The sequence below is a fragment of the Xenopus laevis genome, chromosome 5S, assembly GCF_017654675.1.
Source record: "Xenopus laevis strain J_2021 chromosome 5S, Xenopus_laevis_v10.1, whole genome shotgun sequence".
In the NCBI taxonomy this organism is placed as follows: Eukaryota; Metazoa; Chordata; class Amphibia; order Anura; family Pipidae; genus Xenopus; species Xenopus laevis.
In genome coordinates, this window is record NC_054380.1 from 63,691,957 (window position 1) to 63,706,763 (window position 14,807).

At 36.4% G+C, this 14,807-nt stretch overlaps 1 protein-coding gene across 2 annotated transcripts in view; it reads left to right on the top strand.

Moving 5' to 3' along the window:
- rev3l.S (REV3 like, DNA directed polymerase zeta catalytic subunit S homeolog) overlaps nucleotides 1-12,370 on the top strand; it is a 123,139-nt gene extending 110,769 nt beyond the window's left edge. The window contains exons 24-32 of one of the 2 annotated variants that reach the window (XM_018265392.2): nucleotides 512-620; nucleotides 3,462-3,668; nucleotides 4,196-4,305; nucleotides 4,561-4,675; nucleotides 4,986-5,123; nucleotides 6,441-6,631; nucleotides 7,185-7,431; nucleotides 10,511-10,720; nucleotides 11,231-12,370. In XM_018265392.2, the coding sequence (XP_018120881.1) occupies nucleotides 512-620; nucleotides 3,462-3,668; nucleotides 4,196-4,305; nucleotides 4,561-4,675; nucleotides 4,986-5,123; nucleotides 6,441-6,631; nucleotides 7,185-7,431; nucleotides 10,511-10,720; nucleotides 11,231-11,371 (1,468 nt within the window). In that variant the 3' untranslated portion in view covers nucleotides 11,372-12,370. The remainder of the gene's footprint in view (nucleotides 1-511; nucleotides 621-3,461; nucleotides 3,669-4,195; nucleotides 4,306-4,560; nucleotides 4,676-4,985; nucleotides 5,124-6,440; nucleotides 6,632-7,184; nucleotides 7,432-10,510; nucleotides 10,721-11,230) is intronic. The other variant, XM_041564626.1, reaches the window with a different exon arrangement.
- Nucleotides 12,371-14,807: the final 2,437 nt, after the last annotated feature.

Consider the following 14,807-nt stretch of genomic DNA (forward strand, 5'->3'; position numbering starts at 1 on the left):
TGTGAGTTAAATTCACTGTGAAGTTACTAACATATTGCACCACCCAGTGATATTAGGGTTTCCTTGTTGTTTAATTGTTAACAAAAGACCATTTCATGGTATTGCCCCTTTATTCAGGGCTGTTGCAAGTACAATAAATCCTTTATTTGATGTTATTTCTTCTGCTCAGATAGCAGGTTAGAGTTAGTTTCTAAGGCTGAGGGGGATATGTTACTGGCTACAGTAGAGATAAAAGTTTATTTCACAATAGAATAGAAGAGCTGAATGGCTTCTGTTTGCTCTGGACCAATACATAATTTAGAGTTGTTAAATCAACAGGCTGCTTTAGCTCTAATATAATTGTAGTTTTACGTTACACTATTTCTGGAACCACATTGCCTAAATAAAGGAGCATGCATTTGACTAAATAGGTAAGTATATTTGCTGTTGTTTCTGAACTCTGGTTTTCCTTGTCTAGGTTAATCTTATCAGCCACCACAAATATTGTGTAACATTGTTATTTTAATACCAGATACGAAGACTTCAAATTTGGCTGTTCATCTCTGCAAGTTCCTCCTGATCTGTTGTACCAGCTACGACATGATATCACAGTATCTCCCAATGGAGTTGCATTTGTTAAGGTAAAAAGAAAGGTTTTGTTACGTCCCTGCTTGGTTATAATTTTAATATATCGGTGCATATTAACTTTTTTGCTGACATTTATGTGTTGTAGATCCTAAAATAAACAGAGGCCTTATATTTTTTGGCACGCTACTTTATTGTGAGCAATAATATTATTGGTGCTTTTACCATAACTGAAGGTCATGTGAACATGAAACCTTTAGTTAAAATGGGAACAGTCACAGTAAGAAGGTGATAACTGTGTGGGTGGTATTTATGGCCAAAAAATCCAGTTATCACATTCTGCTTACATGATCTATTCCCCATTCTAACTATAGGCCTCTGCTTTCTCATTCAGCATTGTAGTACAACACTCCTGTATAGCCAGTAGACATTATCTTGGGCATGGGAACTTTGGCTAAACAAAAGGTCCACATATTGCACAAAAAATGGTGCATTTAACAGGGATTTTCAAACTATGACTGAACTACAAATCCATTCCATTGGCATTATCTAATGCTGAGGGAAATCCTATTTCAGCATTTGTATTTCAGCAATTGCAAACTTAGAATGCTTTTGTCATTTAAATTTAGCATCGAGCTAAAGACTTAGGGGCAGGTTTATCAAAATGTGAGATTAGAGCTTGTCAGAAAAAAATGCACTTCTTTCCTATGGGATTTTTAGAAGTGTATTTATCAAATACATTTCCATTGGTGAAGTCTAATTTTAATGAAATCTGATTGAGATTGATGGAGCAATGTATTTTAAGCAAAAGGTTGCTAATGTCATTGACCCCCAGATGAAAGGAGAATCTCTTGAAAGTTTTATTGCATTTCATGTTGAAATGAATGCTATGTGGTAAGAATGCAGATGGGAGGCCAGGATATACTGGGCCATTGCACACAGGGAGCCAGTAGGGGAGTAATTTAAGACCCAGGGGTCACAAGTGCAAGATCACCATGAGACGCAAGAGCACATCCTGCTCATTCCATAAACACATGTGCCCCCTGGATGCTGTGCAGCATCAAAATGGACAGTCCAGCCTTGTTCTTACAGTAACTACATGTACTGATGCTCCTACCTTACGCCTTCAGAATGACATGAAAGGTAGGAGAGGATCCCAATGTGCCCGGCCCCCCCATGCTAGTGCTACCTAATGCAGTGAATGTGTTTCATTCAAATCACATTCAGCAGGTGTCTGCACTCTGAAATATAGCACAGACATGGAGATACATGCATAATGCCCCACGCAGTAAGCAAGATGCAAAAAAAGCCGAATAGTGCCCTTTTATTTATTAAACACTGCGTGGGGCATTGTAAATGGGCCCTAATGTGATAGGTGATAAATAAAGTTTTGCATTTAGTCCATGTATGACCACAGAAATAAATATACATGTATGGGACCTGTTATCCAGAATGTTTGTGACATGGGGTTTTTGGATAAGGAATCTTTCTATAATTTGGATCGCCATACCTCGTCTACTAAAAAATCATTTACATTTAAACATTCAATACACCCAATAGGATTGTTTTACCGCTAATTTTTATTAATGCAGCTTAGATACTATCAAGTACAAGGTACAATTCTATTTATTACAGAGTAAGATTTTTTTTAATTATTTGCTTAAAACTGACTCTATGGGAGATGGCCTTCCTGTAGTTCAGAGCTTTCTGGATAACAGATCCCATACCTGAACTTCTTTTTTTTAAATTCAGGCATTGTTTATTGAAATCACAGTAAAAGTCTTTTACATACAATGTTTGGAACATCACACATTGGTTATACATTACTTCATAAAGGTATTGGATGTGATTTGAAGGCAACAATTTAACCATATCTGGGATATATTGAGTTACCGTCAAACAAGGTATATCCTAAAAAAAACAAAAAACAATTTGAATCAAATATTCCGTTATTATACTAATTCTGCTCCCACGCCAACCATTTATCCCAAATTTTATGGTATTTCTTAAAGGGGTTGTTCACCTTCCAAAACTTTTTTCAATGCAGTTGTTTTTAGATTGTTCTCCAGAAATGAATAAGTTTAAAGGTGAATGTTCGTGTCTCTGGTGTTTGAGTCTGACAGCTCAGTAATTCAAGTGCAGACTCTGAACTGTTACAATTTTGCAACATTGAGTTGATACATGTCTCAGCAGCATCTCTGGAGTATTAGCGACTATTGTATCAATTCTAACAGCTGCCTGTAATGAAACCCAGAGATTTTGCTCAGCAGGGACAAAGATAAGAAATGTATCAACTAAATGTATCCATTTAGAACAGTTTACAGGATCGGCGACCCCCCCCCCCTCCCAGAGCTGCTTCAGAAGGAGAAAAATGACAATTTACACTTCAATATTAGAAAAACCGTCACACATAGAAAATAGAAAGTCATTGGAAAAAGTCGTTATTTCTGGTGATCTATCTGAAACAACCACTTTAATGGTACTTTTGTTTTGGTATATAAGGATTTCAAGCTTGCACATATGATTAACCTCCTGGATCCACTATGCGCATGTGGGAGGTAAGGGGTCCTTTCTTTCCCTAGTCATGAGTTTCTTGGCTAACAACAAACTCTCTTTGATAAAAATTCACTGTAGGTATTTAAAGGTGTCGTTAAGACCAATGCCAAAAGGGCATACACTTGCAGTTCTCGGGAGTTGTGTCTCTATAATTATGTCCAACGTGTCAAGTACCTCTGCCCAGTAATGCGCCACAGCTGTGCAATCCCATCCATACCTGCACTTCTAATCCAGTTTTAGGATAGGACAAATATAAATAAAAATGACATGCATGTATGGGATAAATTAAAAATGCTGAAAGATTCACACAATTTTCCATTTATCATTTGCATTTAATTCAGGCATGCGTCAGAAAAGGGGTGCTACCAAGGATGCTTGAAGAGATACTAAAGACGAGGATTATGGTGAAGCAGTCAATGAAAAATTATAAACACGACAAAGGCTTCACACGACTGCTTGACGCACGCCAATTGGGTCTCAAATTAATAGCCAATGTTACATTTGGCTATACTGCTGCTAATTTCTCTGGGAGGATGCCGTGTGTGGAGGTAGGGCACCATACATTCCTATCCACTAGTACAGGCTTGTGACTAGCAGGTGGTTGCTGATGGATTTCATTTAGGGGCTCAAAGTAGCAGTTCCTGAATGCAAGCATTGACATACAGAGCTCCACAGTATATATTCAGAGTTAATACTTTTGGGCTAAGACTGGATATACACAGGGCCGGATTTACATAGCGGGCATCCCTAGGCCCACTGCTACTCGTCGCCCCTGTCCACTCCCCTTTATTCGTGCAAATTTTCATGGAGACTGTATCTCCTGCTCATCGCCAGTGTTTTTGAACTAATGTGGTTGTTTGGGCAGCATGCCGCCCCCCTAAAATCCTGCCGCCCTAGGCCCGGGCCTAGGTGGCCTTCCCACAAATCCGGGCCTGGATATGCATGCACCCTAGCTGGTATAAGATTCTATAATTAAATGTATTTTTTCCATTTCTTTAACTTGTGTTTCTGTTTATATAATATGATGAATCAAGTCAATAAAATGTAGATTTTTTTTTTTTTTTTTTTTTAAAAGATTGGAGATAGTATTATCCACAAAGCCCGGGAGACTTTGGAATGTGCTATAAAACTTGTCAATGACACAAAGAAATGGGGAGCAAAGGTTGTCTATGGGGATACAGACAGGTAATTTTACATGATGGCAGTGACGTGTTCAGTTAATTGTGTGTTCCCCTGGGGAAAGTCTCAGAGACAAAATGCCAGAAAGTGATATTTTCTCTATTATTAGTGTTTTGTTGGCTGTAAAGTAATCCTTAGGACCCTGATTTGGCACATGCAACTACCTAATGACAAATACAATAATTACAGTTTTGTTGTTTTTAACACCCCAATATTTTCAGAAACTCTAGTGCAATATCTCTGTTTTATCATTGTTTTCAGCATGTTTGTGTTGCTGAAAGGTGCTACAAAGGAACAGTCCTTCAAGATTGGGCAGGAAATTGCTGAAGCCGTAACCGCCACTAACCCCAAGCCTATAAAACTGAAGTTTGAAAAGGTAAGTGATGATTGGTAGCAGAAGAGAAAACAGCACAAAATCTGCATTCCACAATGTCCCTTTTTATGCACAATGCCCTTTTTGAGAACCAGATACTATTTGGGGTTCTGTTTGATCTTTTTTTACAAGGACTTAATCTGACATTTGCAACTGCTTATGGTCCATAAACCTGCATTATTGCATTTAACCTTTTGGAGATTGGCAGTGTATGTTTGACTTAGTGAGCAGTTAGGCCAGTTTCTGATTAAATGCACATGCAACCCTTTTTTAACCTAAATTATTTTGTTACAATGTTTACTATATATTGCAGGTTTATTTGCCCTGTGTCTTGCAAACAAAAAAAAGGTACGTTGGTTATATGTATGAAACCGTCAACCAAAAGGATCCAGTTTTTGATGCGAAGGGAATTGAAACAGTCCAAAGAGACACTTGCCCTGCTGTTGGAAAGGTATGGAAAAAATAGCTGGATGACTCTATTTCAACAACTCACCATAGCTTGAACATGCATTCAAAATTGTGCGCCATATAATCAGAACCCTATGTCACCATGATAATATAAGGGATTTATTTGTGAGTCTTCTTTTCTTCCAGTAACCAAAATGAAAATCTAATTTATATGCAAGGTTAACTGTCTTCCTGGATATAAAACAGTAAGGACCTTTGACACTGTCCATTATATTGGTAGTTCTATCCTTAGAGATTAGTTTCCCTTTAAAGGAAGAAAGGTTGTTTGCAGATAACACACAGTTATGGATGTTTGAATACATTTTGTAAATTTTGATATAAAATGTCTCAGGGTTTCACCTATATACAATAAGGGAGTTATTTACTAAGCTCCGAATACCTGAAATTCCCCGAAATCCGGAAAATTCTTGTTTTTGTTTTTTTTTAAATCGTACTTTTAAAAAAAATCATGAATTTTTCGGCATCTCAAACCTGTCGAGGTTGCATAAAAGTCAATGGGAACAGTCCCATTGATTTTTGGTTGTGTCGGGGGTTTTGGGTAATTTCACTAAGTTTTCAGAGCTTTTGGGTTAAAACTCTGAAAAATGCGGAGATTTCGGGGAAAATTCACAAAAAAATCGTGAAAATCTGAGCTTTTCCCACAAAGCACATTTTCGGGTAAAATGTAATAATAAATAAGTGTTAAAAACCCCAGCGGGTTAGATCGGAGTCTGTAGCAGCTGATATTGAGATAAATTCGGACCTTGATAAATAACCCCCTAAATGTAACACAGTCAAATTTGAATATTTTAAGGGATTTTAAAAGCATAAGAAGGCAGATCAGTGGTGTAACTATTTTTTATTGCCATATACAGTGGAACCCCCATTTTACATTTTTCAGGGGACCAGAAAAAAATGGTGTAAAATCAGGGAAAAGTATTATGCATAATATATAGATGGGACCACAAAACAACAATGTAAAATGAGGGGATGTAAAATTGAAGTTTTGTATTTATACCTTCTGCATAGATCATTATGCATTTTAGGGGCATTTATTAGTAATTTCTAACACTTTGTAATGACTAACCTGTGGTAACTGATTGCGATATATGCCTATATATTGATGATATATCTGTTGGTGCCCCATACACAAGCCAGCATATTTTTAATGGTGATCTGTGTGTCGTTGCTAGGATTGTTTTGCCACCATACAGATTTATGCTGCTGGGTTATGATTAAATACAAGGTACTGCCATTATTAAAGAGAAAAAGGAAATAAAATAAAAACATTTGCTTGCATATTTTTATTTTAAATATTCAGATTCTTGAGCGTTCGCTGAAGCTGCTATTTGAAACCAGAGATATCAGTCAAATCAAACAGTACGTCCAGAAACAATGTATAAAGCTTGTGGAAGGCAAAGCCAGCATGCAGGACCTCATTTTTGCCAAGGAATACAGAGGAAGCTTTGCCTATAAGCCTGGTGCCTGTGTTCCAGCATTAGAACTTACAAGGTACAAGGAGCTAGATATCAGAAATTACCCTTTACATGTGATATTGCAGTTAACTGAATGACTATCATGATCATATTAGAAATGGCTGTGCAATTTCATACATCAGCTCATAGTGTACAAGACTCATACCTCCCTTACACATAGACATGGCCAAACCCTAGATATATATATATGCACATTATACCAGGCAGCTCAGCATGCGCATATATATATATATATATAGATATATATAGATATATATATATAGATATATATAGATATATATAGATATATATAGATATATATAGATATATATATATATATATATATATATATATATATATATATATATATATATATATATAGTTATGTATGTGGAGAAGGAGGGGCATAGTTGGCAGGTGTACCCCTGATCCTGGGAGATGCATTGAAGGGTTAAACTTTGAAGAGTTGTTTGGCCTACAATATGCATGGCATTGACTTTGAGTCTCAGTTTTATAAGCAGTAATATGTGCTTACTTTTCCTCCTTCAGGATCTCTGCAATATAATCTTACCTTGCTCTTTTCTGCCCAGGAAAATGGTGGCCTATGACCGGCGCACTGAGCCTCGTGTTGGTGAAAGAGTCCCCTATGTAATAATATATGGCAGCCCCGGTGTCCCCCTTATTCAACTTGTGAGACGGCCAATTGATGTTCTTCAGGATCATAATCTTAGAATAAATGGCACCTACTATATCACCAAACAAATCCTGCCACCATTGAATCGAATCTTCTCATTAATTGGAGTAGACGTTTTTAGTTGGTATGATGAATTACCAAGGGTAGGTTTATAAATATTAATGAATATTATTGTTTTGATGTGAGAAAATAAAAGAACCAACATGTTTACTTTGCTTTCACAGAAAAGGAGACGTGTGCTCTTTATTGTATTTGGTTGTATAAGTTTTATTTGTTTGCCTATCCCCTGTAATAAAATATTTTTAGCAGCAATTTTGTGGCAAAGCTGCCAACCTGACTTCTGAAAGTCAGCATCTTACTGGCTGGTGTATAGGGCTTATCCAGTGGTGAAAATGAACCACATATTTGTCGTTCAGGTTTGTAAATTGTGTGCATACTGATGCAGTCCTCTCCTTATGGGTCTTTATAGATTAGCAGATTTAACCTTGGTTGGCTCAGAGGGTGGGCATAAACGATATTGCATTTTTTAAATCATACACATATTTTTTACTTTGGTTAACATATTGTAATTAAATGCAGGCAAACCACTTTCATTTTTAGATGTAACTGGTCTGTTTTTAGCAGAAGTAACTCATATTTTTACATTAAGAGTGATTAAAGATCTGACAGAAGGCATGGTTCCAGGCATTTTTTCACCTGGCCAAATAGTAGCTTGGAGCAAGGATGGCAACATTTTTTCCAACTGATCTAAATGGCAATCTGTACAAGAGTACAAGTGATTGCAGTTGGAATACAAGCTTTCTGTTATCCAGCCATGGAGCTTCTTAATAAAGTCATTTTTGTCATTCAGAATAGGTGCCATTGCCCTAAGTTTATTCCACTAACAAACTTAATGTGTAGATGTTTTGTCACATATCATTCCTGTGAAAACAATACAGGTACCAATTATCCAGATAGTTCTGAATTATGGAATGGATGTCTCTTATAGACTCCATTATAATCAGATAATCAAATTTCTTAAAAGTTATTTCCTTTTACTCTGTAATAGTCAAACAGTACCTTGTACCTTGTACCTTGTACTTGATCCAAACTGAAACCTCAATTTTATATCCCCTGATTTTAAGAATTCTTCATTTAACATTGTTGTTTTGTGGCCCCACCTTTATATTATGCATAATACATTTCCCTGATTTTACATTTTGCCTAATTTTACACCATTGTTTCTGGTCCCCTGGGAGTTCTGGGAGTAAAATGTGAGTTCTACTGTAATCTTTATTGGAAGCAAAACCAGCCTATTGGGTTTAATTAACATTTACATGATTTTCTGGTAGACGCAAGCTATCAAGATCCAAATTACAGAAAGATCTGTTATCAGGAAAACCCCGAAAAGTCCCGAGCATTCCATACCTGTATGTGGCAGAACTACAGTTGGGTTCAGAATAATATCAGTGTGTTTAAAAAAGTGAATAAAGCTAAAAATCCTTATAATAGATTTTATTTCCATACATCAAATGCATTGTGAACACTGCACGTTCTATCCCAAATCAAAACATGAAGAAAGGTTCATCAAATTTGTGTTATTCCTTTACAGAACGGGAGGAAAAGGGAATATAAGGGTGTTCCAAAAAATAATAAGAAGAAATTCTTCTTTACAAACTCAAACATTCACTGTATAAACTGAAAAACGTTTCAAGATTTTGCTTTCCTTTGAATCACTGAACTAATATTTAATTGTATAACTACTGTTTGTGAGAACTGCTGCACATCTGTGTTGTATGGAGTCGACCAACTTCTGGCACCTGTTACATTCCACAATTCTTCAGCATTTCTCGGTTTTGCCACAGAAACTGCATTTTTGATGTCACTCCACAAGATTTCTATATGATTAAGGTCCAGGGATTGGGCTGGCCACTCCATAACGTCAATCTTGTTGGTCTGGAACCAAGATGTTGCTCATTTACTGGTGTGTTTGGGGTTGTTAAAACATCCATTTCAAGGGCATTTCCTCTTCAGCATAAGGCAACATGACCTATTCAATATTTTGATGTATTGCAACTGATCCCTAATCCCTGGTATGGGATAAATAGGCCCAACATCATAGTATGAGAAACATCCCCATATCATGATGCTTGTGCCACCATGTTTCACTCTCTTCACACTGTACTGTGACTTGAATTCAGTGTTTGTGGGTCGTCTGACAAACTGTCTGATGCCCCTAGACCCAAAAACAATCTTGCTTTCATCAGTCCACAAAATGTTGCTCCATTTCTCTTTAGGCCACTCAATGTGTTCTTTGGCAAATTGTAACCTCTTCAGCACTTCTTTTTTTCAACAGTGGTACTTTGCAGGGGCTTCTTGCCAATAGCTTGGCTTCACATAGGCGTCTTCTAATTGTAACAGTACTCACAGGTAACTTTAGATCTTCTTTGATCTTCCTGGAGCTGATCATTGGCTGAGTCATTGCCATTTTGGCTACTCTTCTATCCATTCGAATGGTTGTTTCTTTTTTCTTTTAGGTTTTGGTTGCCATTTTAAAGCGTTTGAGATCATTTTATCTGAGCAGCCTATCATTTTCTGCATTTCTTGCATGTTTTCCCCTCTCCAATCAACTTTTTAATCAAAGTACGCTGTTCATCTGAACAATGTCTGGAACGACCCATTTTACTCTGATTTTTTATAGAGAGAAATGCATTATATCCAGCATTCTCAACATTTGCTGCTTTCCTTCCTTAAATAATGGCCATAGTTGACGCCTGTTTTTCACAGAATGAGTGACCTCACTTATTGAACTCCACACTGCTATTATTTGGAACAAGCTGCTATTATTATTTAGAAAGAGCCTCAATTAATGATTCAGTTACACAGAATCAGAATCATGCATGTCATGACTGTTGGGTCTGTTGGTTTTCTATTACTCTGTCTATTTCAACAACTAGTAAATTATTTGCAATGTAGCAATATAATTTGAACAAAAAACAGTGTTTGACTAGGTCAGTGATGTCAGACTGCTATTATTCTGAACAACTGTATACGGTACAAGGTTACAAACATTTCTGGCCAAACCCCAAACCATAAGTGACCCCATAGAGGTAACTGCGTTCCAGTTATTGTAATTAATTATATATTACAAATATAAATTATTATATATTACAAATATGAAATTAATTAATCAGTTGGATTGTACATTTACAATTTACAATATTAATAACATTTTTACTACAGATACAAAAGACTTTCGCATCTGCAAGAAATGAGCAGGATGCCAGAAAGGGCACAATCTCCCAGTATTTTACTACCTTACATTGTCCAGTTTGTGATGAACTGACACAACATGGAGTCTGCAGCAAGTGCAGAAGTCAGCCTCAGCATGTTGTAGTGATTCTTAATCAAGAAATCAGAGAACTAGAACATAAACAAGAACAGCTTGCCAAAGTAAGTACGATTTTATGGCATGATCTTCTAAATGAATAGTTATGGTAACATTCTTGACCAGTTGTCTAGCTTTAATGGCGCTCAGCATGAAGCTGTTATATGAATAAATATAAATATTACAAGTGAGCTCCACCTATTGTTTTAACATGGTTTTAAACTCTCAACATAACAAAAGCATCATGGTGTGTTTTTACCCCCTCATCCCTTGAATTTGCAATGTCCTTGTGAGGAAAGTGGGTAAAACTTTCGAGGTTGCACAACTTTCTAATATATGTTAATTACCCAATTGCAATAGTTTCAAATTATTAATAAATGTATGTTCAGGTAAAAGCAGTGTTTAAAGCAATAAAGGCTGACACACAAAGCGATTCAAACCGGGGTACAACCCCTGGTACGTTTATTGCGTCACAACGTTTCGGGGGGGGGGAATGCAATAAAAGTAAGATTTTACTGTAAGATTTACTATTAGTAGAATGCATCTAACCTCATTTTCTATTTCTGTGCCTTCAGTTATGCAGGAATTGCACTGGCTGCTCCAACCAACAGATCCAGTGCGTTTCCCTCAATTGTCCGGTACTTTTCAAGCTCTCCAGAGTGAGTCGGGAGCTGTGCAAGGCCCCCTACCTACGGCAGCTGCTAGACAATTTCTGATTGGTTTTCTGATGTTAATGGTGCTATTTCATTGTGTTTTTTATTTCACACTACAATCTGTCATGCACGGTGCTGTTTCAACTTTTTTATTTTGTTTTTTTTCTTCTTCTGTTTCACAGGAAAGTTCTATGAGTTAGCAATCCCTTTACTTCTCTCGGTCCTGGAGGGGTGGGGAATATATGTATTGCTATCTTTATACAATGTACAGAATTTTTTTTTCTCTTTGAATTTTGTAAAATACAGTTTTATAAGGCAGTTGTTTAAACAGAATGATGACTCTGTAAATTCATTTCTTACAATAGGCTTTCTTTATTCCCTAGTGGTTTGCTACAGAAGGGACGATGACAACTGATCACTCAAATGTTTGTGGATAAACCATGATCAGATCTCTGGTTGGTTCTAGAGTCTCAATATTCTTTCTATGTTTCATTGCGAGCCACAATAGTTTGTAAATAGACCTTTTTTTTTACTTTTGAAACAACTTGAGTAAACTAATGTGCAATGAGATTTTATACACATTCAGGCATTGGCAGGTATCTTTCCTCTCACGTTTGCTCCACTCTGATCACCCTCTTGATTTTGCTCTGGCCATGCAGATTGTATTTCATTGTAGAATTGAAGATTGTCGGTTTGTTTAGAAAGAAAAATGAAAAAGATATTGGTGTCTTGCTTTACCGGTTACCTTTACCTGTTGTGAGAAACTGTGCTGAAGACTTTTGTTACAGAAGTGTGGGGCTGTTGCAATACTTTAAATATAAAGTTTATTCCATTTGGTTTGTTTTGTATAGACATTTCTATGGTTTCCAAATATGCTTATAATTTTTATTTCCTGTACAGTTAAATCTTATTTGCCATCATCTGGAACACTACAGTGTATTTAGATTATTTGTATAACTGTATAAAATGGGGGGGGGGGATTATGTGGTCGTGTATTGTTTTATAAACTGGAAATTCGGTTTAAAAGTTACAATGGAAACAATTAAAACTGAATGAAACCTGCAATATTGTAATGAAATTTCACTGTCTAGCACCAATCTAAAATACAGCAGTCCTGTCTAAATTTTCCTTGTTGAGGGACAAATATCTGTTGTTTCACAAGGCCGAAGGTTACTTAACGTATCATGAGATCTGTGGAGATTTGGACATGCTGGTGTCCTTAGCCGGCGCAGGGCAGGGGGAAGGCAGTTTGGGGAGATTGTTGCTCTGAAAAAGAGGCGATTTGTCACTGGGGCGACTAACCTCCCCGAATCTGCTCGTGTGGACTGACCCTAAAATCACTTGAAGAGTCACAGACCATAAATACTGATTTGTCTGAATAAGATGGATTCTGAAAAAACCTTAAACATCATTGTCTAAAACAAGGATACACCAGATCCCTCACTTTTCATATTTGGTTGAATACTGACCTGAATTTAAACCCTAATTTATGAATTTGTGCAAAATCCCTAGAAAATAGCATGTAGAAAAATGAGCAGTATATCTATAATCTGATAATTTCTGTAATTTATATGATATATGGTTCATCCACACATGCATTTTCATTATCTGTTCCCATGCAGGGGTGTTTTTGTGTTCCGCTGCAAACCCTCTGCACAGCCAGAGATAAGTGCCATGCAACATCTAACCTGTGTTCAGCATCGCATTGTTGTACAGCAGAAAATAATGGCCATTAAAAGAGTCACCACACAGGAACGATGCAAAAAAAAAAAAAAAAAAAAAAAAAACACAACCCCTATAAGAGCCCATATATTGAAGCCCATAACATTTTTGGCGTTACTTATAGTGCTTGAAAAGAAAACAGGAAAACAACACATGCTGTGTTTGGCATATTTAATTATAAATATACATAAAAGAAAACAGGATTTGTTACATTTTAGATGTATTAACTGCAACCTCTGCTGTAGTATTGTGTGTGTTGTAGTTTAATAGATTAGCTCGTGCAATAGTGCACGTTTTACATATTCAAAAATAGGCTTAACCTAAACAAATCACAAATTCAAGCATCAATTCTAATCTTCTTAATTTCTGAACCCAAAACTGAGCAGCCACACTATATGCAAGTAATATGAAGCCTGAAAACCAGTTGGATACATTATTCTGACTATACAGTTATATCTCTCCAGTTTTTCATTTTTATTGTAATACTGTAATTCCAATTTAATGAATAAGCAACAAACTCACTGGCATATTTATATTATATAATTTATTAAAAAGGTTGAGAGGTTACATTTTATAAACAGGAAAAAAATCCATTTGATTCACAAACATTTTATAGAGTTCTATGAATGATCTTTTTCACGGATTTTCCTTAGTGGCCATTTTTAAGACTTGTGCACATTTCCAGGGAACTGTGATTTTTTTTTTAGCTCACTATTTATCCAAGATTATCAGAAGATCAGAATTTCATATCAAATCTTTTATATTACACAGTAAACTCTATACAAATGAATCAACAATGTTGGCATTTTTTATATGATTTCTGTACATTTTCTAGTGTAGCTACAAGTAAACTTGGTAGACCTGCAATCTTTTTCCCCCCCAAAAAGGAACCCACTACCAACAAACTGCTAGATTTAAAAAGAAAGTGACATCATCTGAGGGTGGGAGAAATGCACAACAAACCACAACCTGCAGGTACCTGACTTGCTGCAGGACTCTAGCACAGCTCTTTGTATTTTATACATCAATAGGGAAAAAGGTGGTGGTGTTAAAAGGAGACATTGCTTAAAAAATAAAATCCACAAACTGCAGGGGATATTTTACAAAGGCTCTGTATTCAGATCTATTTAACAATTTCTGAGTGAACTAAATAATTCTCAGATTCACAGGGTCTGAGTTAGTGTGAAATTATAGCTCACCCCCCAAAAACTCACTTGCTCTCTATTCATTCCTATAAGATATTTAGAAGTGTATTAGAATTCGCCATTTATTTTTTTGGGGGAGAGCTAATTTCACATTTCTACCCCTTAGAGCTTGTGACATCAGGCTGCATGGTCACCAATTTGCATTTGGAATCCCAGAACTTGTAGTTGAGCAACAGAGCCATAGGATCTGACACACACAAGCAGCATATTGCCTATTTCTATGTTAAAGGAAAACTATACCCCCAAAATGAATACTTAAGCAACAGATAGTTTATATCAAATTGAATGACATATTAAAGAATCTTACCAAACTGGTATATTTACATAAATATTGCCCTTTTACATCTCTTGCCTTGAGCCACCATTTCGTGATGGTCTCTGTGCTGTCTCAGAGATCACCTGACCAGAAATACTACAACTCTAACTGTAAAAGGAAGAAGTGAGGAAGCAAAAGGCAGAACTCTGTCTGTTAATTGGCTCATGTGACCTTACATGTGGTTTGTATGTGTGCACAGTGAATCTTACGATCTCAGGGGGCGGCCCTTATTTTTTAAAATGGCGATTTTCTATTT